Source organism: Somniosus microcephalus, chromosome 1 (genome assembly GCF_052327205.1).
Source record: "Somniosus microcephalus isolate GS21.2 chromosome 1, FLI_Smic_1.0, whole genome shotgun sequence".
NCBI lineage: Eukaryota > Metazoa > Chordata > Chondrichthyes > Squaliformes > Somniosidae > Somniosus > Somniosus microcephalus.
In genome coordinates, this window is record NC_140987.1 from 218,374,806 (window position 1) to 218,398,731 (window position 23,926).

General features: G+C 47.5%; 1 protein-coding gene across 5 annotated transcripts in view; it reads left to right on the forward strand.

The window, feature by feature from the left end:
- arhgef28a (Rho guanine nucleotide exchange factor (GEF) 28a) overlaps window positions 1-23,926 on the forward strand; it is a 678,106-nt gene that overhangs the window by 154,994 nt on the left and 499,186 nt on the right. For 4 of the 5 annotated variants that reach the window (XM_085990347.1, XM_085990327.1, XM_085990336.1 and 1 more), the window contains 2 exons: window positions 14,410-14,503; window positions 23,590-23,700. In XM_085990347.1, coding sequence (XP_085846473.1) covers window positions 14,410-14,503; window positions 23,590-23,700 — 205 coding nt within the window. The remainder of the gene's footprint in view (window positions 1-14,409; window positions 14,504-23,589; window positions 23,701-23,926) is intronic. The other variant, XM_085990354.1, reaches the window with a different exon arrangement.

Consider the following 23,926-nt stretch of genomic DNA (forward strand, 5'->3'; position numbering starts at 1 on the left):
GAAATCTATCGACTTCTGTTTTGAATATACCCAATGATTGAGCCTCCACAGCCCTCTGGGGTAGAGGATTCCAAAGATTCACCACCCTCTGTGTGAAGAAATTTCTTCTCATCTCAGTCCTGAATGGCCTATCCTTTATCCTGAGGCTGTGGCCCCTGGTTCTAGACTCCCCAGCCAAGGGAAACATTCTTCCAGCATCCACCCTATCAAGCCCTGCACTCCCTCAATGGCAAGTATATCCTTCCTTAGGTAAGGAGACCAAAATTATACAGAGTACTCCAGGTGTGGTCTCACCAAGGCCCTATATAATTGGAGTAAGACTTCTTTACTCCTGTACTCAAATCCTCTTGTAATGAAGGCCAGCATACCATTTGCCTTCCTAATGGCTTGCTGCACCTTTTCATTCACTTTCAGTGACTTATGCACAAGGACACCCAGGTCCCTTTGAGCATCTGCTTTCCCCAATCTTTCATCATTTAGGAAATACTCTGCCTTTCTGTTTTTTCTACCAAAGTGGATAACTTCACATTTATCCACATTATATTCCATCTGCCATGTTCTCGCTCACTCAGAGCCTGTCGAGATCCCCTTGAAGCCTCTTCACAACTGACACAGCCACCTAGCTTTGTATCATCAGCAAATTTGGAAATGTTACATTTAGTCCCCTCATCCAAATCATTGATATAGATTGTGAATAGCTGGGGCCCAAGCACCGATCTTTGCGGTACCCCACTAGTCACAGCCTGCCATCCTAAAAAAGACCCGTTTATCCCTACTCTTTGTTTTCTGTCTGTTAACCAATTCTCAATTCATACTAGTATATTACCCCCAATTCCATGTGCCCTAATTTTGTTCACCAACCTCTTGTGTGGGACCTTATCGAAGGCCTTCTGAAAATCTAGATACACCACATCTACCGGTACCACTTTGTCTACTCCACTAGTTACATCCTCCAAGAACTGCAATAGGTTTGTCAAACAGATTTCCCTTTCATAAATCCATGTTGACTCTGCCCAATCTTGCTATTCGTTTCTAAGTGCCCAGTTATTGCATCCTTTATAATAGATTCTAGCATTTTCCCAACTGCTGCTGTGAGGCTAACAGGTCTGTAGTTCCCCGTTTTCTCTCTCCCTCCTTTCTTAAATAGCAGGGTTACATTTGCTATCCTCCAATCTGCAGGAACAGTTCCAGAATCTATAGAATTTTGGAAGATGACAACCAATGCGTCCACTATTCCAATGGCCACCTCTTTCAAAACCCTAGGATGTAGGTCATCCGGTCCTTGGGATTTATCGACTTTTAGTCAGTCCCATTAATTTTGCTAGTACTGTTTTTTTTACTAATAATTTCTTTAAGTTCCTCATTCTCGCCACACCCTTGGTTTTCTCATATTTCTGGGAGGTTTTTTGTGTCTTCCTCCATGAAGACAGAAACAGTATTTATTTAATTTCTCAGCCATTTCCTCATTCCCCATTATAAATTCTCCCGTCTGACTGTAAAGGACCTACATTTACCTTTGCCAGTCTTTTCCTTTTCACAGACCTATAGAAGCTTTTATAATCCATTTTTATATATTTTTTGCTAGTTTGTGCTCATATTCCATTTTCCCTTTGTTTATCAATTTCTTGGCCTCCATTTGCTGATTTCTAAAAAGATCCCAATCCTCAGGCTGACTGCTTTTTCTGGCAACTTTTTCAGCTTCCTCCTTTGACTTAATACTAGCTTTAATTTCTTTTGTTAGCCATGGTTGGATCCCTTTTTCCTTTTGGGTTTTTATGCCCTAGAGGAATATATGTTTGTTACAAATTATGCATTATTTCCTTGAATGTTAGCCATTGTATGTCCATCTTCATACCTTTTAGTGTAGTCTCCCAATTTACCATGGCCAGCTTGTCCTTCATACCCTTGTAGTTTCCTCTGTTTAGATTGAAGACCTTAGTTTCAGATTGGACTACCTCACTCTCAAACTTAATGTAAAATTCAATCATATTATGGTCACTTGTCCCTAAAGGCCCCTTTACCACAAGATTATTGATTAGCCCGTTCTCATTAGTAAAGTACCAGATCCAGAATAGCTTGTTCCCTGGTTGATTCCTCCACATACTGATCCAGGAAACCATCTTGCATGCATTCCAAGAATTCGTCCTCCACACCATTAGTGGTAATTTGATTTGTCCAGTCAATATGTAGATTAAAGTTCCCCATGATTACTGTATTGTCCTTGTTACATGCACTTCTAATTTCTTGATTGATACTGTGCCCTACCTTACCACTACTGTGTGGTGGCCTATACACAACTCCCACCAATGTTTTCTGCCCTTTGCTGTTTCTTAGCTCCAGTTATATATTGCTTCTTAGTTATATTTGCTGCACAGATGGAAAGTTTGTGACATTTTAATTTGTTCCCTAAACTGCTACTTGTTGGCTGTTGTGAAATAAAATCCTGGAAACCTAACCATACACACTTAAATCACCAAGTGAGTTGGGGATTAGCACTGTGGTTCTTTGCTTGGGCACAATGTTACAGTGGAGGACATTTTCATGCTTATTATAACGTATAGAGTTACAATGTCATAGCATAATGAGGAGACAGTCTCACTGGAGAAAAGTCAGGTCAGCGTTAATCAGTGTTTTCTCCTTTGTTTACCTTTTGCAGTCGGCAAAAGTTTAAAATAATGCAGGTTCTGTCTCCAGTGTTTAAAATTGGGAGGAGAAGTTGAAATTCCACAGATTCCAGCAAAATACTGGAAATAACAGGTCTAAAATTGACAAAGAGAAATGTAGTTTGACACTACATTTTACAGGAACAATAGCAGAGTGGTTATGTTACTGGACTAATGATCAGAGACATGAGTTCAAATCCCACCACGGCAGCTGGGGAATTTAAATTCTGGAATAAAAAGCTAGTATCAGTAATGGTGACCATGAAACTATCATATCGTAAAAACCCATCTGGTTCACTAATGCCCTTTAGGGAAGGAAATCTGCCGTCCTTACCCGATCTGCCCTATGTGACTCCAGACCCACAGCAATGTGGTTGACTCTTAACTGCCCTCTGAAATGGCCTAGCAAGCCACTTCGTTGTAACGATCCACTGTGAAAAGCAATAAGAAGAATAAAACCAGACGGACCACCCGGCATCGACCTTGGCACCGGCTTCTGATACAACAAAGGCATACCCAGCCCAGTCAACCCTGCAAAATCCTCCTCACTAACATTTGGGGACTTGTGCCAAAATTGGGAGAGCTGGCCCACAGACTAGTCAAGCAACAGCCTGACATAGTCATACTCACAGAATCATACCTTTCAGCCAATGTCCCAGACTCCTCCATCACCATCCCTGGGTATGTCTTGTCCCACTGGCAGGACAGACGCACCAGAGATGGCGGCACAGTGGTATACAATCGGGAGGGAGTGGCCCTGGGAGTCCTCAACATTGACTCCGGTTCACCTGAAGTCTCATGGCTTCAAGTCAAGCATAGGCAAAGAAACCTGCTGACTACCACCTACTGCCATCCCTCAGCTGATGAATCCGTACTCTTCCATGTTGAACACCACTTGGAAGAAACACTGAGGGTAGCAAGGGCACAGAATGTACTCTGGGTGGGGAACTTCAATGTCCATCATGAAGAGTGTTTTGGTAGCACCACTGACCGAGCTGACCAAGTCCTGAAAGACATAACTGCCTGACTGGGCCTGTGGCAGGTGGTGCGAGGACCAACACGAGGGAAAAACATACTTGACCTCGTCCTCACCAATCTACCTGCCGCAGATGCATTTGTCCATGACACCATCGTTAGCACTGATCACCGCACAGTCCTTGTAGAGACGAAGTCCCATCCTCACACTGAGGACACCCTCCATCATGTTGTGTGGCACTACCATCGTGCTAAATGGGATAGATTCAGAACAGATCTGGCAGCTCAAAACTGGGCATCCATGAGGCACTGTGGGCCATCAGCAGCAGCAGAATTGTATTCCACCACAATCTGTAACCTCATGGCCCGGCATATACCTCACTCGACCATTACCACCATGCTAGGGGACCAACCCTGGTTCAATGCGGAGTGTAGAAGAGCATGCCAGGAGCAGTACCAGGTGTAAAAATGAGGTGCCAACTTGGGGAAGCTGCAATACAGGATTACATGCATGCTAAACAGAGGAAACAGCATGATCTAGACAGAGCTAAGCGATCCCACAATCAATGGATCAGATCAAAGCTCTGCAGTCCTGCCACATCCAGTCATGAATGGTGGTGGACAATTAAACAACTAACAGGAGGAGGAGGCTTCATGAATATCCCCGTCCTCAATGATGGCGGAGCCCAGCACGTGAGTGCAAAAGACAAGGCTAAAGTGTTTGTGACCATCTACAGCCAGAAGTGCCGAGTGGATGATCCATATCGGCCTCCTCCTGAGGTCCCAATCATCACAGTCTTCAGCCAATTCGATTCACTCCACATGATATGAAGTAACGGCTGAGTTCATTGGATACAGCAAAGGCTATGGGCCCTGTCAACATCCCGGCTGTCGTGCTGAAGACTTGTGCTCCAGAACTAGCCACGCCTCTAGCCAAGCTACAACACTGGCATCTACCCGACAATGTGGAAAATTGCCCAGGTGTGTCCTGTCCACAAAAGGACAAATCCAATCAGGCCAATTACCATCCCATTAGTCTACTCTCAATCATCAGCAAAGTGATGGAAGGTGTCATCGACAGTGCTATCAAGTGGCACTTACTCACCAATAACCTTCTCACCGATGCTCAGTTTGGGTTCCACCAAGACCACTCGGCTCCCGACCTCATTACAGCCTTGATGCAAACATGGACAAAGGAGCTGAATTCCAGAGGTGAGGTGAGAGTGACTGCCTTGGACATCAAGGCAGCATTTGACCGAGTGTGGCATCAAGGAGCCCTGGTAAAGCAGAAGTCATTGGGAATCGGGGGGGAAAATGCTCCACTGATGGAGTCATACCTAGCACAAAAGAAGATGGTTGTGGTGGTTGAAGGTTAATCATCACAGCCCCAGGACCTCACTACAGGAGTTCCTCAGGGCAGTGTCCTAGGCCCAACCATCTTCAGCTGCTTCACCAATGACCTTCCCTCCAACATAAGGTCAGAAGTGGGGATGTTTGCTGATGATTGCACAGTGTTCAGTTCCATTCGCAACTCCTCAGATAATGAAGCAGTCCATGCCCGCATGCAGTAAGACTTGGATGAGATTCAGCCTTGGGCTGATAAGTGGCGAGTAATGTTCACGCCACACAATTTCCAGGCAATGGCTATCTCCAACAAGCGAGAGTCGAACCACCACCCCATGACCTTCAATGATATTACCATTGCCGAATCACCCAGCATCAATATCCTGGGGGTAACCATTGACCAGAAACTTAACTGGACCAGCCACATAAACCTGTGGCAACAAGAGCAGGCCAGAGACTGGGTATTCTGCAGTGAGTGTCTCACCACCTTGCTCCCGAAATCCTTTCTGTAATGTATATACCTTTAAGTGGGGAACTATGTTTTACAGCTCATGTATACTGCAGTACTGGCAGTGACCACACCTGTATATAACACTGAGTAGTAATCTGTACAGTTCAGTTGCAGTGTGAGCCACGTTGAGTAAACACCGTTGTACCATTCTCCGCAGTCTGTGTCTGATTATTACACGGACGTAACATTGGCAACGAGGCAGGTTCGAACCTACCTGCAACTCTGCATCACCTCCCGGGGATTCGTTCCTGGAGATCAGTGGATTGGAGGTCAAGGCCAGAGACTCGGGTGTCGACCACGGGCAACCGCCCAGTCATCCAGCAGAGACTCGAGAATTGCGGGGGAGGCTGTCGAGAGCCAGGCTTGGCTTTCCAGTCGAGGTGGTCCAGCGAAACAGGCTGTGCGCAGACCCTTCCCGGACAGCGGCGGGCTAGAGCCCGACCGAGCGGCACAGCAAAGGGCTGAGCAGCGTCGACGGGGGGGGGGGGGGGGGGGGGGGAGAGAGAGAGAGAAGAGAGAGAGAGAGAGAGAGAAAGAGCGCACAGGGCGCAGCTGGTGTTCAGGGGCCGAGCAGCGCAGGAGAAGCGCGCGAAACCTACAGGACACCGCCATTGCCTCGAGAACCGCCGGGAGCGGCGTCGGCAGCAGCGGGGGAGGAAGGAAAGCGCGGGAGATGCCATTTTAAGCCATTGGGAGACGCCATTTTAAACCACACCCAAAATGCCGAAGAGTGGCAGTATCACCGCATTTGACAATGAAGTCGAAGATTGGACTACATATGTCGAACGAATAGAGGTGTACTGCAAGGCAAATGGGGTGTCAGATGACAAGAAAGCGTCGGTATTGTTAAATTTAATGGGTGCAAAGACGTATGGTTTATTACGAAACTAGTAACCCCAACGAAGCCAATGGAAAAGAGTTTTGAAGACATAGTAATGATACTAAAGGAACATTTAAACCCCACACCGCTGCTGATAGCAGAAAGATTCAAGTTTCACAAATGGAACCAGCATAAGGATGAAAGCAATGCTGATTATTTAACAGAACTGCGCAAACTATCGAAACACTGCCAGTTTGGAGCGGGACTGGCAGATCCCTTAAGGGACAAGTTTGTGTGTGGGTTACAAAGTGAAGGAACCCAGAAACAGCTTTTATCTGAAAAGGACCTTACGCTGGAAAAGGCTTTCAGCATTGCGGTATCATATGAAGCAGCAGCGCAGGGCGCTGCAGAGATACAACAGAGACCGCAAGAATATGGCACAAACGAAATGTCATATGGAGCAGAGAAGTGCTATCGCTGCGGCAGAACAACACATGACCAGAATGATTGCTGGTTCAAAGACAAAGTGTGCAGACAGTGTGGAAAAGTAGGACACATAGCACGAGTCTGCAGGTCGGGAAAGAAAACCAGCAATAAGAAACCGACCAAAGGAAAGTACAAGAAGGTACATAAGATAACGGAGAATAGTTCAGACGAACAAAAGAGTGATAACGACTCCGAAAGCAGGGAATTGAGTTGTCTGAAACTACATAATGTGATCACAACGGAGGATCACTGAACCATTTGGGTCACTCTCAAGATAGCAGGAGTCCTGGTTAAGATGGAATTGGACACAGGATCAGCCCTAACAGTCATAAACCGACGGGACTACGAGCGGCTATTCTCACACATACCCTTGAGAGACACAAAAATTATTTTGAAGACGTACACGGGGCAAAAAGTCTAGCCCAAAGGAAAAATAAGGGTGACCGTTATATATAACGGTAAGGCAACACCAAAACTAGACCTGTATATATTGCAAGATGGAGGACCACCATTACTGGGACGTGAATGGATCCGGAAAATACAACTGGATTGGCATTCCATACAGGCGCTGACTGTGGCTGACAAAAAGGATGACGACGTCACACCTGGGCGACTGTCAAAGATTCTAACTGACGCGAAAGAAGTGTTCCAGCAAGGACTCGGAACACTAAAAGGCATGACAGCGACGATTAAAATTGAAGAAAACGCAAGCCCAAAATTTTTTAAGGCCAGACCGGTACCTTATGCGATCCACCCAGCCGTCGAAGCAGAGCTGGAGAGTCTGGAACATTCAGGTGTACTGTCCAAGGTAGACTGGAGCGAGTGGGCTACACCCATCGTCCCTGTGATGAAAAAGTCGTTGAGCAGCACACCTGGGGAACCAAGGAAGGTTCGCATCTGTGGGGACTTAAACAGTGAACCCGGTCCTTCACACCGTACAATATCCACTTCCGCGGATTGAAGATATTTTCGCCTCGCTATCTGGAGGGAAATGCTTCACTAAGATTGATCTGGCCCAGGCGTATCTGCAAATGGAGGTAGAAGAAGCATAAAAAAAAAGTACCTCGCAGTCAACACCCATAAAGGTCTCTACTAATACAACCGGCTGGTATTCGGGGTAGCATCAGCTCCGGCTATTTGGTAGAGGGCAATGGAACAAGTCCTGCAAGGGATCCCAGGGACCCATTGTTATTTGGACGACATCCTGGTCACGGGCGAAAATGACAGTGATCACCTTGCCAACCTGGAGCAGGTGCTCACTAGATTGCAGGAATATGGGCTCCGAGCTAACCGCACCAAATGCGAGTTTTTTAGAAAACAGATCTCGTATTGTGGCCACGTTATCGATAAAGAGGGGTTACATAAGTCCCCAGAGAAGATTGAGGCAGTAGTCAAGGCTCCAGCACCGGAAAATGTGTCACAACTGAGGTCGTTCCTCGGGCTGGTAAACTACTACCATAAGTTCTTGCCAAATTTGTCTACAATACTACACCCACTGAACACCCTACTGCAAACTGGGGTGCCATGGAAGTGGAGTGACGAATGTAGACGAGCTTTCCAGCAGAGCAAAACACTAATCACATCGAAAGAGATATTGGCCCATTACAACCCGGCATTACCAATTCGGTTGGCATGTGATGCGTCACCCTACGGCATTGGAGCGGTGCTGTGGCACAAATTCTCGGACGGCTCAGAGAGGCCAAAAGCCTTTGCGTCACGATCACTAACCTCAGCCGAGCGTAACTACGCCCAAATTGACAGGGAGGCCCTCAGCCTAGTGTGGGGAGTGAAAAAGTTGAATCACTACCTGCACGGGCAGAAATTCACCTTGCTGACTGATCACCAGCCTCTTGTCTCCATTTTTAATCCGAAGAAGGACGTTCCGGTGATGACTGCGCAACGACTACAAAGATGGTCACTTTTCTAGGGGCGCACCACTATGAGATTGAATATAAAGGCACGAAACAGCATGGAAATGCTGATGGGCTATCACGCCTGCTACTGCCTACTGCGGAGGAAGCACCAGCAGTGGATCCTGTCGAAATATTCCATTCGACTATAGTTGAATACCTACCGGTAACTAACGCTTGTATTGAAAAGGAAACCCGAAATGACCCGACGCTGTCTCGGGTATATGATTTGACGGTGAAGGGATGGCCAGCACATGGCGACTCACTGTTGCCAGCATTCTCGACAAGGAGCGAACAGCTGTCAGTGTGCCGGGGGACCTTGATGTGTGGATCCCGAGTGGTAATTCCACCCAAGTTAAGGGATAGAGTGCTCAATGAGCTTCATGAGGGTCATCTGGGAGGGGTAAAAATGAAAAGCCTAGCCAGGGCTTGTGTGGTGGCCGGGAATCGATAAACAAATCGAGGACCTGACCAAGAGCTGCTCAGGATGCCAGAAAGTCCAAAATGCACCACCACAGGCCCCTCTACACCCCTGGGAGTGGCCCTCATCTCCATGGCAACGGGTGCATATTGATTTTGCTGGTCCATTCATGGACTCAATGTTTTTAATAGCCGTGGATGTGCACTCGAAATGGCCTGAGGTCATCAAAATGTCCTCCAGCACCACGGTGAAAACTATTGCAGTCCTACGGACCATTTTTGCCAGGAATGGCTTGCCAGAACAGATTTGCTCCGACAACGGACCACAGTTTGTGTCCGAAGAGTTCCGGAGGTTCTTGAAAAAGAATGGGGTAAGGCATTACACATCCGCCCCGTATCATCCAGCCACAAATGCATTGGCTGAGAGGTTTGCACAAACCTTTAAGAAGGCAATAAAGGCTATGTACAATGACAACATTCCGCTGCAGCACAAGGTGGACAATTTCCTGTTTGCCTACCGGAATGCGACACATGCAGTCGCCAACCAGGCCCCAGCCATGATGTTCTTTAACCCAAGGTTAAGATCTCGCCTGGATTTGCTCAGACCAAACGTACGAAGAGATGTTGAGAGTAAGCAATTCCAGCACATCCATGAGAAGCCAACAAGGAGCTTCAATGTAGGGCAACCAGTCTTGGCCCGCGACTACCGAACAGAAAAATGGCAGCCAGGAACGATATGCACACGGCAGGGCCCACTAATGTACACAGTGGACGTTGGGGAGAGCATCGTGAGATGCCATGCTGACCAGATCCTAGAGTCACAGGAACAAGTCAACCCCATGACTCGCCCATACGTACCTGGTGATGAACCCGACGTACAGGTCGCATCTACCCCAGAAACAGTAGCATCGGAAGCTGATGAACCAACCGATGACAGGGGGCCAGAATCGCCTCCGCACCAAGAGCAAGACACTCGAAAGGCGCTATCCAGAAAGGATCAGGAAGCCTCCTCAAAGACTGAATATATAAATAGACTATTTTCAGCTAATGTTGCATGTTAAAAGTGTTAATTGTAATTAGTTGATATTTAATTGTTAAATGAGTGTCATGGTACTGTTAATCTAAAAGGGGAGGAATTGTAATGTATATACCTTTAAGTGGGGAACTGTGTTTTACAGCTCATGTATACTGCTGTACCGGCAGTGACCATACCTGTATATAACACTGAGTAGTAATCTGTACAGTTCAGTTGCAGTGTGAGCCACGTTGAGTAAACACCGTTGTACCGTTCTCCGCAGTCTGTGTCTGATTATTACACGGACGTAACACTTTCCACCATCTACAAGGCACAATTCAGGAGTGTGATGGAATACTCTCCACTTGTCTGGATGAGTGCAGCTCCAACAACACTCAAGAAGCTCGACACCATCCAGGACAAAGCACCCCGCTTGATTGGCACCCCATCCAGCACCTGAAACAAGCACACCCTCCACCACTGGTGTACCGTGGCTGCAGTGTGTACCATCTACAAGACTCAATGCAGCAACTCGCCGAGGCTTCTTCGACAGCACCTCTTAAACCCGCGACTTTGGCCACTTAGAAGGACAAGGGCAGCAGATGCATGGGAACACCATCACCTGCAAGTTCCCCTCCAAGTTACATGCCATCCTGACTTGGAAATAATATCGCCGATCCTTCATCATTGCTGGGTCAAAATCTTGGAACTCCCTACCTAACAGCACTGTGGGAGTATTTTCACCACAAGGACTGCAGCGGTTCAAGAGGTGGCTCACCACCACCTTCTCAAGGGCAGTTAGGGTTGGACGATAAATGCCACCCTTGCCAGCGATGCCCACATCCCATGAACGAATTTTAAAAAACACTAAGTAAATGCCAGGTTGATTTTAAGGGGTTTTCCAGCTATTTTATGTGGCTTCGGTATTGGTGCAAATTCATACCAACAATACATTTCAATTAGGAAATTAATATTAAGAGTATAGTTAAGGCACAGAAAGTTATTAGGTTTGCTCATCTCTACATCTAGCTTTTGAAGTAAAATCAAACAATAACCGGAAAAAGAGATGGGGAAGCCAAAAATATCATATTTACACAGCCTTTAACGTAGCAAAACTATTCCAAGGTACTTCACAGAGGCATAATCTGACAAAAATGGGTGTTGATCCGAAGACATAGATGGGGGTGGCAACCAAGTACTTCATCAGGGTAATAGGACAGACTAGGACAATGGGCTGAATGGCCGCCTTCTGTACTGTAAACCTCTTTTGGGCCTTATTTCTTCTACTCCACTCAGCCCACAGACCTATCTCAGGCTCATATACAGGTCATGGCTCAGCCTAAATTTTTATCCAAGACAACATTGCACTGTAAATATAAACAAATGTACAACAACAACAGCAGCTGGTATTTATGTGGCGCCTTTAACGTAGTAAAACGTCCCAAGGCGCTTTTGTTATCAAGCAAAATTTGACACCGAGCCACATAAGATATTAGGGCAGAAGCTTGGGCAAAGAGGTATGTTTTAAGGAGTGTCTTAAAGGTGGAAAGAGAGGTAGAGAGGCAAAAAGGTTTAGGGAGGGAATTCCATAGCTTGGGGCCTAGGCAGCTGAAGACACGGCTGTCAATGGTGGAGCGATTTAAAATCGGGAATGCGCAAGAGGCCCAAATTGGAGGAGTGCAGAGATCTCAGAGGGTTGTAGAGCTGGAGGAGGTTATGTTCCAGAAAGTAACGGTCAAAAGCAGAGCGTGGTCAGCCTGTGAGTGACATGACAGCAGGGCTACCGATCCACCTACTCCTGCTCCTATTTCTTATGTTCTTATGTCATTAATTGGTTGGTGACAGCTGAATGCGTTTCCTGTCCGAGATCAAAGGTCAGCGAGCGGTTGGGTCGGGAAAAAAATAGCAACTTATGATTTTTAAAAGTGTCTCCTGATTTATGAGGCGGTGGGTTTGGCAATACTGTGTACAACATCACCTTACAGAGAAGCCTGCATTTGGAGGAGGCATAGTAATAGCGGCAATGTTCATGAGAGAAGAACAGGGAAGGCGCTGAAGTAGCAGAAGTAGGAGGGCCACTTCAACACCTTGCAGCAAGAGATGCGAGGGACAAGTTAATTGCTCAGTGATTCCAGTGACCTCATTCCCCTGCCCTGAGAATTTATACAATGCTTCTCTGTATTAACAGTCCTTGTTACATCCTTCACCACTCCTTTAATCCTGCATTAAAGAACATTGAAACTATTCAGCCAACTTCTATAACAATTACATTCTGACAATGCAGACTCAGAAGCTGCTATAAAACCACAGTGCAGACCAAAGTGCCAAATGTGAATTTTTTTAAATTTAATTCCCAACGCAATGATTGCCTTCCATTCATTTCTCACCCAAGTGTCAATCCATGGTGCCTTATCAGAATGTTTACTAAGTCTACTACTTCCACGAGGTGCTCCCCTAGTGGCCTCAGCAAAGTTGGTGGAATTCTGCTGTTACTCGTGTGGAGACCCTTGAGATGCTTGTGGCCGGTGACTTCTGGCTGCTTGAATCTGTGAGGTCCCGGTGGCAGATTGTAGCACTTTGTTTGGCTTTCTGGCACTTTATTGGTTAAGTGGGTGGTGAGAGAGCAGATGTGCTGATATCCTCAGAAAAAGCAACACATTCTGCTCCCGCCATGACACTGCCACTCCAATGGGGTTGGAGCTCAGGATTTCCACAGATCTGTGGGAGAGTAGACTGCAGATAATGAGTGATGCATTGAAAACCCTTACTCATTTGCTCCACCAATCTCTTCAAGGTGGTGCTTGTTTCTGCAAGGTGGATGTCTACCTCTCTTAGGTGGAGCACAGGTTTGGTCCCAGAGTCTGCATTGCAGCTATATGAGCTTCTTCCAAAGCTGCAAAGTCTGGTGGCACTGACTCCCTTCCCATCACCCCTGTGGTTGCTGACCTACATTGACTTTCAGTCCACCAACACCTGAATTTTAAAATTATCATTCTTGTGTTCAAATCCCTCCATGGCCTTGCCCCTCCCTAGCTCTGTAACCTCTTCCAGCCCTACAACCTCTGAAAACTCTAATTCTGACGTTGTGCATCCCCCACTCCTTTGTCCCGGATGTGCCTTCAGCTGTCCAAGCCCTAAGCTCTGGAATTCTATCCCCAAACCTTTCCGTCACTCCACCTCTTTCTCTCCTCCTTTAAGACCCTCATTAAAACCTACCTGTTTGACCAAGCTTTTAGTCAACCCTACTAATATCTCTTTCTTTGGCTCAGTGCCAATTTTTGTCTGAATTACGCTCTTGTTATATACCTTGGGATTTTTTCCAACGTTAAAGGCATTATAGAAATGCAAGTTCCTCTTGTTGCTGTTGTCACTGTTTCTCAATTGTTCTTCGACTCTCCTCAGTTATTTGCCACACTTCATTTCCCAGAACTAAATTAAGTAATGTTTCTTTCTTAGTTGGACTAGAAATATACTGATCTGGGAGTCAGTCCTGGATGCATTCTGAAGAGTGTGACCCATTTGACCACTTTTATTCCAATCCTTCTTGTGTGAGTTAAAATCACACACTATTATTATTGTTCTTGCATATTGACTTCTCCTCTGCCTGCCTTAGCCCAGATCAACACTATAACGAGAAGCTCCATTTGTAATTTGTATCCTGGAGATTAAATAATTGCCATAAGTTAAGATTAGATAATGTTAGCAACTTAGGAATTTGTGCAGATAATGATAATGTATAAGGTATGTTAGAAATCTCATCATCATAAGAAACTACTCATGAAATAACGCTGGATGGCCAGCTGGTGGCGCCATCCGAGGAGTATAAATACTCGGGCGTCGGCCCCAGCTTGACAGGGACATTTTGTAAGACAGGAACTAGTGAAGTACAACTAGACCTCCATGTTCTGAAACAAGTTGATTAAAGCCTTGCTTTATGCTCAAACCAAGTGCGTAGTGAGTTTTATTACGTCAAGGTATATGCTTTAAAAAAGTGTTAATTCAAGGCATATCACCATCTCAGATCTATAACATCAGAACTCCAGGGGCAGGGCTGCAGACCTGCCAGAAATTATGAATCATTTAAGTTAACAATTCTACATGCATGGAATGTACAATAAGATGTTTTTATGTTTCTTAACCTACTGTTAAGCTTTCTATAATAATGTGGTTTAAATGTGCAAATGTCAAAAGAAGAAATTTTGTTTAAAAGAAGTGTGACATTAAGAATAAAAAGATTAATACTTTGCAGTTGTCTTTTCTTCTAGATGATGACTTTTCAGAGTGATGCAAATGTAGATAGTCTGAAGTTGAATCTCCCCTCCACAGAGGAAGTCTACAGTGAAGTAAAAGTAGATGAAGGTATGTTTTGGAACTTTCATTTTAAAATTTAGCATCCAGTTAGTTGGCAGTTAAGTACAGCAACACTTTGTGATTTAATTTTTAAATTCTATTTAAGAGTGAGGGAACTCTGTATACTGTACTTGCATATTCCAAGAACAGAAATTTGCAGGTACCTCTAACTTCTGAAATTATCCAGTTGAGATTGCTTATATAACAAAGCAAAGGTGCAACCGCAACACCGGGAAGCAACTATTTAATCGATTAGAAATGTCCATAAATTGGGCCCTTCTTCAGAACTGATGGAGGGTCATACCTGATCTGATTTATTTTTCTCGTTCTGATACTGACTGACCTGCTGTGCATGCCACTATTTCCAACATTTCTGATGGTTTCCTTCTGGAACAGAGCTGAACTGATTAGAATATATGCAATATTGGAAAAAATGGGAATCCCTTGGTCAGTTGCAGCTTCTGGATCAGCTTTTCCAGTTGAGGGTGAGGGGGTGGAATGCTGATTTGTGCTCTTTGGTTCCTGAAATTCTGTCCAATGTGAGGACATTTGTGTGAGAGGTTTACCTTAGTATCTGCTCTATTTTAGATCATAAGAAGTAATCTGAATTATAGCAGGTACCTAAGGAGGAAAATATATTCCAGCTGATTTGGTAAAAACAAAGGCCCAATTTTAATCTTGGAATAGGGCCGCCAGATGGTTAAAATAAAGGTCACGTAATTAACGTTGCATTCCAACCTGCCGCCATTTTATCGTACTCTTTTCAGAGGCGGCCATGCCACCCACCACAGGCAGACGAGGACCTCATAAGTACATTAAAATAGGGGTCCTATGGTGCAATTAGGACTCTTGGGACGTCATTTTAACCAAAGAAGGTTGAAGTTCCTTGCCCCTGCCAGTAAAACCTGGCAACATTGGTGTCTGAGTCACTGAAGCAGTACATTAAGGGGCACTCACCTGCAGCTAATCAAATCATAGGATCTTTCTGCTGTTTGCATTGCCAGGAGTTTTCAGCTTCCAGATTGTGTTCTCACCTTTTTTCTGCCTGAGCAACCTCGGCAAGCTTTATCTGCTTATAATGGATGAAATTATTGCCAGTTTCATTATCTTCCCTGCACCTCCTTGCTCCTCTCCCCTCCCTCCCCCTCTCCTCTCGCCATGCTCCCTCCGCTCCCCCTCTCCCCTCCCTCCCTCCCCCTCTCGCCATGCTCTCTCCGCCCCCTCCCCTCGCCATGCTCCCTCCGCTCCCCCTCTCCCCTCCCTCCCCCTCTCCCCTCGCCATGCTCTCTCCCTCTCTCCTCTCGCCATGCTCCCTCCGCTCCCCCTCTCCCCTCCCTCCCCCTCTCCCTTTCTCCCTCTCTCCCCTCCCTCCCCCATCCCCTCGCCATGCTCCCTCCGCTCCCCGCCTCCCCTCCCTCCCCCTCTCCCCTCGCCATGCTCCCTCCGCTCCCCGCCCCCTCTCCCCTCGCCATGCTCTCTCCGCCCCCTCCCCTCCCTCCCCCTCTCCCCTCGCCATGCTCTCTCCCTCCCCCTCTCCCCTCGCCATGCTCCCTCCGCTCCCCCTCTCCCCTCGCCATGCTCCCTCCGCCCCCCCCTCTCCCCTCCCTCCCTCTCTCCTCTCGCCATGCTCCCTCCGCTCCCCCTCTCCCCTCCCTCCCTTTCTCCCTCTCTCCCCTCCCTCCCCCTATCCCCTCGCCATGCTCCCTCCGCTCCCCGCCTCCCCTCCCTCCCCCTCTCCCCTCGCCATGCTCCCTCCGCTCCCCGCCCCCTCTCCCCTCGCCATGCTCTCTCCGCCCCCTCCCCTCCCTCCCCCTCTCCCCTCGCCATGCTCTCTCCCTCCCCCTCTCCCCTCGCCATGCTCCCTCCGCTCCCCCTCTCCCCTCGCCATGCTCCCTCCGCCCCCCCTCTCCCCTCCCTCCCTCTCTCCTCTCGCCATGCTCCCTCCGCTCCCCCTCTCCCCTCCCTCCACCTCTCCCCTCGCCATGCTCCCTCCGCCCCCCCTCTCCCCTCCCTCCCTCTCCCCTCGCCATGCTCCCTCCGCTCCCCCCTCTCCCCTCCCTCCCTCTCTCCTCTCGCCATGCTCCCTCCGCTCCCCCTCTCCCTCCGCTCCCCCTCTCCCCTCGCCATGCTCCCTCCGCTCCCCCTCTCCCCTCCCTCCCTCCCTCTCTCCTCTCGCCATGCTCCCTCCGCTCCCCCTCTCCCCTCCCTCCCTCTCTCCTCTCGCCATGCTCCCTCCGCTCCCCCTCTCCCCTCCCTCCCCCTCTCCCCTCGCCATGCTCCCTCCGCTCCCCCTCTCCCCTCCCTCCCCCCTCTCCCCTCGCCATGCTCCCTCCGCTCCCCCTCTCCCCTCCCTCCCCCTCTCCCCTCGCCATGCTCCCTCCGCTCCCCCTCTCCCCTCCCTCCCCCTCTCCCCTCGCCATGCTCCCTCCGCTCCCCCTCTCCCCTCCCTCCCCCTCTCCTCTCGCCATGCTCCCTCCGCTCCCTCTCTCCCCCTCTCCTCTCGCCATGCTCCCTCCGCTCCCCCCTCCCCTCCCTCCCCCTCTCCTCTCGCCATGCTCCCTCCGCTCCCCCTCTCCCTCCCTCCCCCTCTCCTCTCGCCATGCTCCCCCCTCTCCCTCTCTCCCCCTCTCCTCTCGCCATGCTCCCTCCGCCCCCCCCTCCCCTCCCTCCCCCTCTGCCTTTCTCTCTCTTCTTTCTCACTACCCTGCCCCTCTTCCTCCCCTCTCTCTTTTCTCCCTTGCCCCACTCCCCCTCTCTCCTTCCCTCCCTCTTCTCTCATCTTTCCCCCCCTTCTTCCGCCATCCTTTCTTCACCTCCTTTCCCTTCTCCCTCTCTCTTAATCCCTCCTTCCACCCTCCCCCCTCTCTCCCCTCCCACTATCTTTCCTCTCCCTCTCTCTCTCACACATACACTCTCTTGCTTTCTCCCTCCCTCTCTCACACTTGCTCTTTCACTTTTTCGCTCAATTTCCCCCAATTTTGTCACTTTCCTTATCCCACAACTCCTTGTTGAAATATGTAACCTATATTTTTATTATATCTGAACATTTTCACTATTATTGCAAAAGCCCAAGTTTATACTTGGTGTTATTTTCTCAATAGATAAGATATTGAGTTGATGAGCTCCGTCTCAGCCACACATGAGCACAAACTGCAATACTGAGACCTCTCGGGACTCATGAAAAATAATCCAGAAGAGGTACTTTAAACTGCATCAGAAATACAGCAGATGGAGCCATGTACTTCAGTGTGCTAAGCCTATTCAGAGCAAAGTGCAGCTAAAGACTGAAATTGTTAAAATATATGGCAAAAGAAGATTAAAATTATAGTATTATTTCCTTTTTAAAGCTATTTCCTCTAATAATAGAGGGTAAAAAGTAGAAAGTTAAGGTGTGATGCTTATAGACACCTCCCGGTTCAGGGTAGGCATTGGTTTAGCAACCCACTGTTTAGAAATCTTAGAGGGGATGAAGTTGGGAACAAATTAGAAACTTGGGAACAGGAGTAGGTCAATGGAAAAAAAATCAAGTGCAATGTAAAGCGGGCTTCTGATTCGCTATGAGCACGTTTCGTGCTACTGCGAAAGACAAATTTCCCCCCACTGTGCTAGTTTGACATCTGCAAACTTGGGTAGAAAGCTCTCTATTCCTTCATCCACATCACTGATGTATATGGTGAAAAGCGGAAGCCCCAGAGCAGAACTCTGGGGAATGCTACTTATCATATCCTGCCAATCAAAGTACATTCACTTTATCCCTACTCTCTGGTCCCAATATTTACGGGGAGAGAACTGGGCGAAGAGTTCCGGACGGGACACCCAGAAGTATGGGAGCGGGGTGTAGGGGAAGAAATTGCGGTCAGGGGGGAGAGCGTGGGGGGTGGGGGGGCGGCGTTGGGGGGAGATTGGGGGAGTCAGAGGTCATGTGGGAGTCATGGGGACTTCAAAGGGTGGGGGTTTGGAGATTGTGGAGGTGGGGGTTGGCCGATCATGGGGAGGGAAGCAGGCAAGCTATTGGGCCTGGAGGAAACATTCCCCATCCTCCTGGCCCACAAGCCAAGAAGAACGAAAGACAGGACATCCGAAAGCGCTTTACAGCCAATGAAGTACTTTTTGAAGTATAGTCACTGTTGTAATGTAGGAAACGTGGCAGCCAATTTGTGCACAGCAAGCTCCCACAAACAGCAATGTGATAGTGACCAGATAATCTGTTTTTAGTGCTGTTGATTGAGGGATAAATATTGGCCAAGACACTGGGGATAACTCCCCTGATCTTCTTCGAAATAATGCCATAGGATCTTTTACGTCCACCTGAGAGAGCAGACGGGACCTCGGTTTAACGTCTCATCCAAAAGACGGCACCTCCGACAGTGCAGCACTCCCCCAGCACTGTACTGAGTGTCAGCCTAGATTTTAGTGATCAAGTCTCTGGAGTGGGACTTAAACCCACAACCTTCTGACTCAGAGGCAAGGGTGCTACCCACTGAGCCACGGCTAACAGTAAATGACAATGCTATAAATGCATGGAATCGGCCCTTCTCGCCGCCTTTTACCTGCCGAGTTTCCCAAGGCCTGAGAAACCCGACCAAAATGGGTAAAAAATAAAAATCTGGTTTAAATGGAGGCACACAGCCTCCTAAAAAGATTTTACCGACCGACCTGCCTCCTGAGAGAGGATTGGTCACCCACACACTGACTGGAAGTGGACGGGATGAGGTCAAGCTTGAGATTTTAAAATGTATTTGTTTTTCAGCTGCACACAAGTCACCCATTCTTGGGGGTTAAAATTATCCCCTCTGTCTCCTACCTCTGAACTAATTACCAACCTATGTCACAAGTTTACCTCCAATTCTGCGTGCTTTCACTTTTTCTAATAAACACTTGTGCGGAACCTTATCAAATGCCTTCTTAATAGAACAGGTAGAAACAGGAAGTCTATATGGAAAACATTGATAAGCTCTCCCCTATCCACCATATTCGTGACTTCCTCAAAAAATGCAACTATTTTTCTCAGACATGACCTACCCTTCACGAATTTCTGCTGATTCTTTGATCGCTTTAAAAAATATATTTATTTATGGGATGTGGGTGTCGCTGGCAAGGCCAGCATTTATTGCCCATCCCTAATTGCCCTTGAGAAGGTGGTGGTGAGCTGCCTTCTTGCACCGCTGCAGTCCGTGTGGTGAAGGTACTCCCACAGTGCCATTAGGTAGGGCGTTCCAGGATTTTGACCCAGCGACGATGAAGGATTGGCGATTATATTTCCAAGTCAGGATGGTGTGTGACTTGGAGGGGAACTTGGAGGTGATGGTGTTCCCATGTGTCTGCTGCCCTTGTCCTTCTAGTTGGAAGAGGTCGCAGGTTTGGGAGGTATTGCCGAAGAAGCCTTGGCGAGTTGCTGCAGTGCATCTTGTAGATGGTACACACTGCAGCCATGGTACATCAGTGGTGGAGGGAGTGAATGTTTAAGGTGGTGGATGGGGTGCCAATCAAGTGGGCTGCTTTGTCTTGGATGGTATCGAGTTTCTTGAGTGCTGTTGAAGCTGCACTCATCCAGGCAAGTGGAGAGTATTCCATCACACTCCTGACTTGTGCCTTGTAGATTGTAGAAAGGCTTTGGGGAGTCAGGAGGTGAGACACTCGCCGCAGAATACCTAGCCTCTGACCTTTTTTGTTGCCACAGTATTTATGTGGCTGGTCCAGTTAAGTTTCTGGCTAATGGTGGCCCCCAGGATGTTGATGGTGGGGGATTCGGCGATGGTAGTGCCGTTGAATATCAAGGGGTGGTAGTTAGACTCTTGCTTGTTGGAGATAGTCATTGCCTGGCACTTCTGTGGTACGAATGTTACCTGCCACTTATCAGCCCAAGCCTGAACGTCGTCCAGGTCTTGTTGCATGCGGGCATGGACTGCTTCATTATCTGTGGAGTTGTGAATGGCGCTGAACACTGTGCAGTCATCAGCAAACATCCCCATTTCTGACCTTATGTTGGAGGGAGGTTCATTGATGAAGCAGCTGAAGATGGTTGGGCCTAGGACACTGCCCTGAGGAACTCCTGCAGCGATGTCCTGGGGCTGTGATTATTGACCTTCAACCACCACAACTATCTTCCTTTGTGCTAGGTATGACTCCAGCCAGTGGAGAGTTTTCCCCCTGATTCCCATTGACTTCAGTTTTACTAGGGCTCCTTGATGCGACACTCGGTCAAATGCTGCCTTGATGTCAAGGGCAGTCACTCTCACCTCACCTCTGGAATTCAGCTCCTTTGCCCATGTTTGGACCATGCTTATACTTTTCGAAGTGTTCAATCGCTCTGTCCCTCATGAAATATTCCAATAACCTCTCCAAAACTGATGTTAATTTGATGTGTCTGTAGTTACCTGCTTTCTCCTGCCCTCCCTTAAATAACAAGTGACATTTGTAATATTACAATCAAAAGGTACAATTCCTGAATCTAGAGAGCTTTGGAAAATTATGACTAATGAAACTTCAATTGCCTCACCTGTTTCTTTTAATATCCTGGAAATCATCAAGTGCTGGAGATTTTTTTTACCTTAAGTCCCACTATTTTCTCCATTACCATTTTTTAACTTATATTAAATCCACTTTGCATGTTAACATCTTTTATCAATGTGATTTCATGTTTCTCTAACAGCAGGTGAGTTGAATGATAATGGTCCACTCGCACCTCTCCCAATCAGATAGACACTCAGAGTGAAAGCAATGTTCTGTGTCATGGCGTGAGTAAGAACTTGCAAGCTACACCCAAGGAAGGCAAATGTGTTAAAATGCTCTCGTATTGTAATTGCCCTTCCTTTACCTGTGTTTCTTTCTTTTAATTAAAATAAATTTTCTTGTATATTTCCTTGTATTATTACATGGATCCAAGCTTGATAATAAGAACGATGTAAAAACTAGGGCCTAGAAATTCATGACCGCCACAAAAGTTGCCAGTGAAACCACAGCCGGGTGTTAACGGCAGCCAAAAATGGTGGCGTGACAGGACAGAAAAATTGGTGCTGGGGACTAATTAACATTAGCCCAGCGCTTAACTCACCGTGCAATGCCGTCCTGGTAGTGTTTGTCCCGGCAGGAGGCTCCAGTATAGCGTGGCCCAAACGTTGTTGCTGCTAGAACAGTCTCTCTGAATGCAAGGCTGTGATTTCAGTTGTGGATTCTTAAAGGGACAATGCCTTCTGAAATGAAAAAAAATTAAAATGATGTAAAAATATGCAGTTTTTAGCCCTTGCAGCTCAACTGCCTTCTGAAAAAATAGCAACATTAAAAAGAATTCCCAAATGGGAGTCTTCAGCTCTTAAAACTCAATTCCCTTTTGCACAGAAAAAAATGGGAAAAGTACTTCACCACTAACACAAATGGCATAGCAAGCCAGAGAAGGAGCACCCAAGGTTTCACACGCCATACTCCAGCTTTGTGCAGGGGGTCAATACTGCAAGAGTGGTCCTCTACCCACAGGGGCCAGGAGGCCCTCCAGAAAGAATAATGTGGTACCACATCATTGAGGCCGTCACTTCCAGCAGTGTTGCCCCCACTACCTGGCTCCAGTGCCCAAAGAAGCTTCATGACCTCAGACCAGTGATCAAGGTCAGTGACTGCATCTTCAAAAGCCATCTCTTACCAACTGGATCACCAGCCTCCCACACTGCTCAATGCATGACTGCCCCCCTCTCCCCCCCTCTCTTCCCCCCCCCCCCCCCCCCAGCCTGTACCAAACACGAGGCACACCTCCCATTCCTAGCTTCACCTCACCCCTGTGGAGGAGACAGCGCTCTCCATTCTTGGCAGGGGCATCGCTGAGCCATTGCCCAGCGGCAGGGCTGAAAGGATATAAGATGCTGGTATCCTCATACGTTATCCTCCTTCTCACATGCACCTCTTGCTTTACCACCCTCCCCTCACCACAACACCATCCTTGTGCCTTCCACATTTCACACACCCAAGAAATGCGGCCTACCCAGCCAGTGGTTGACCAAGAGGAGGGAGAGGGGAGTGAAGAAGAGGAAGAAGAAGAAACACCGTAACTCAATTCCACATTCCCAGCCACCAGCTCCTCAAGGTCAACCAGCAAGGCCATTTGCTGTGTCCCTCACTGAAAGTTAGCAGCCTTCCACCAACCATGCTGCAGCCACTGAGGTAGTACTGCGTGACATCAGTAGGATAGGCAAAGGCACGCACAAGACAGTCACTAAGAGAATGCATAAGGGTGATGAGTTGATTTCTTGATGTCATATTGGATGGATAGATGTATAAAGTTGGATTGGAAAGTTTGCTTTCAGTGAGGGACACAGCAAATGGCCTTGCTGGTTGACCTTGAGGAGCTGGTGGCTGGGAATGTGGAATTGAGTTACGGTGTTTCTTCTTCTTTCCCACAAGGCTTTTATTTCAGCATTGTGGGAAGACGACACTGTGATGGTCAGTAACAGAGGGAAGGTAAGGTGTAGGACAAATGTTGAAAGGAGAATTGGGGTTGTGGTCACTGGTACTGCAGGCGGATGATTCCATCTCAGATAGCCCGGCCAGAAAAGGGCTGTCGGGTTGCATCCTTCCTTCTGCTTCCTCCTCTTCTGCGTCTTTGCCTTCCATCTGCGAGTAGATGCTATAAATCTGAAATAAAGGCATAGAATGCTGGAAATAATCAGCAGGTCAGGCAGCATCTCGACCTGAGACATGAACTCTGTTTCTCTCTCCATGGACGCTGCTTGACCTGCTGAGTATTTGTAGCATTTTCTATCTCCTCAGAGGCCTTCCTTTACCATCTGAGGCCATGCAAGCATCCAGCAGCACTCCCTGCACACTTAAAAAAAAAAAACTTTTAACATATATTGCACCGAGCCACTACTTAAATAAAATTTTAAAAATCCAGTCCAAAAGCTTAAATGCAAACTTACCTGAAAGATGCGTGTGTCCCTTTAAGAGGTCCTGACTGCGTCTCTGTCAGTCTGCTGAATGCTGGATTTTCATGGCAATCTTAGGACCCAGTGCTAAACTCAGCGCTAAGGTCGAAGTTCGCTGAGGTGACATTAAGTTGGCCTTGCATGCCGACTGATGTCACCCTCTCTCTTAATTTACATTTCCAGGGACAGCTCTAAGGCCTTTACCAAAATGGTGGTCGCTGAGCCCTGCGCCAGAGAAGGGTGCTGGAGTGGTGGCCGCCATTTTTCGACCGGATCATGGGATAACTCGTGGCAGTAAGTGGCCCATTTTCTAGGCTTAGAACTCTTTCCTTACATTATATACTTCCAGTTCTTGTATATACTGGAATTTCTTTTGTATCTAAGGTTCTGTAACTGTAACATTTTATTCCTTCTCATGTTATTTCAGTTTTTTCTTGTTTGCAACCAGGATTTAAAAATGTTCATGCAATGATCCCAATCTGCAGTCTTCCCCACCCCTTTACTCCCAAGAATGCTCTGT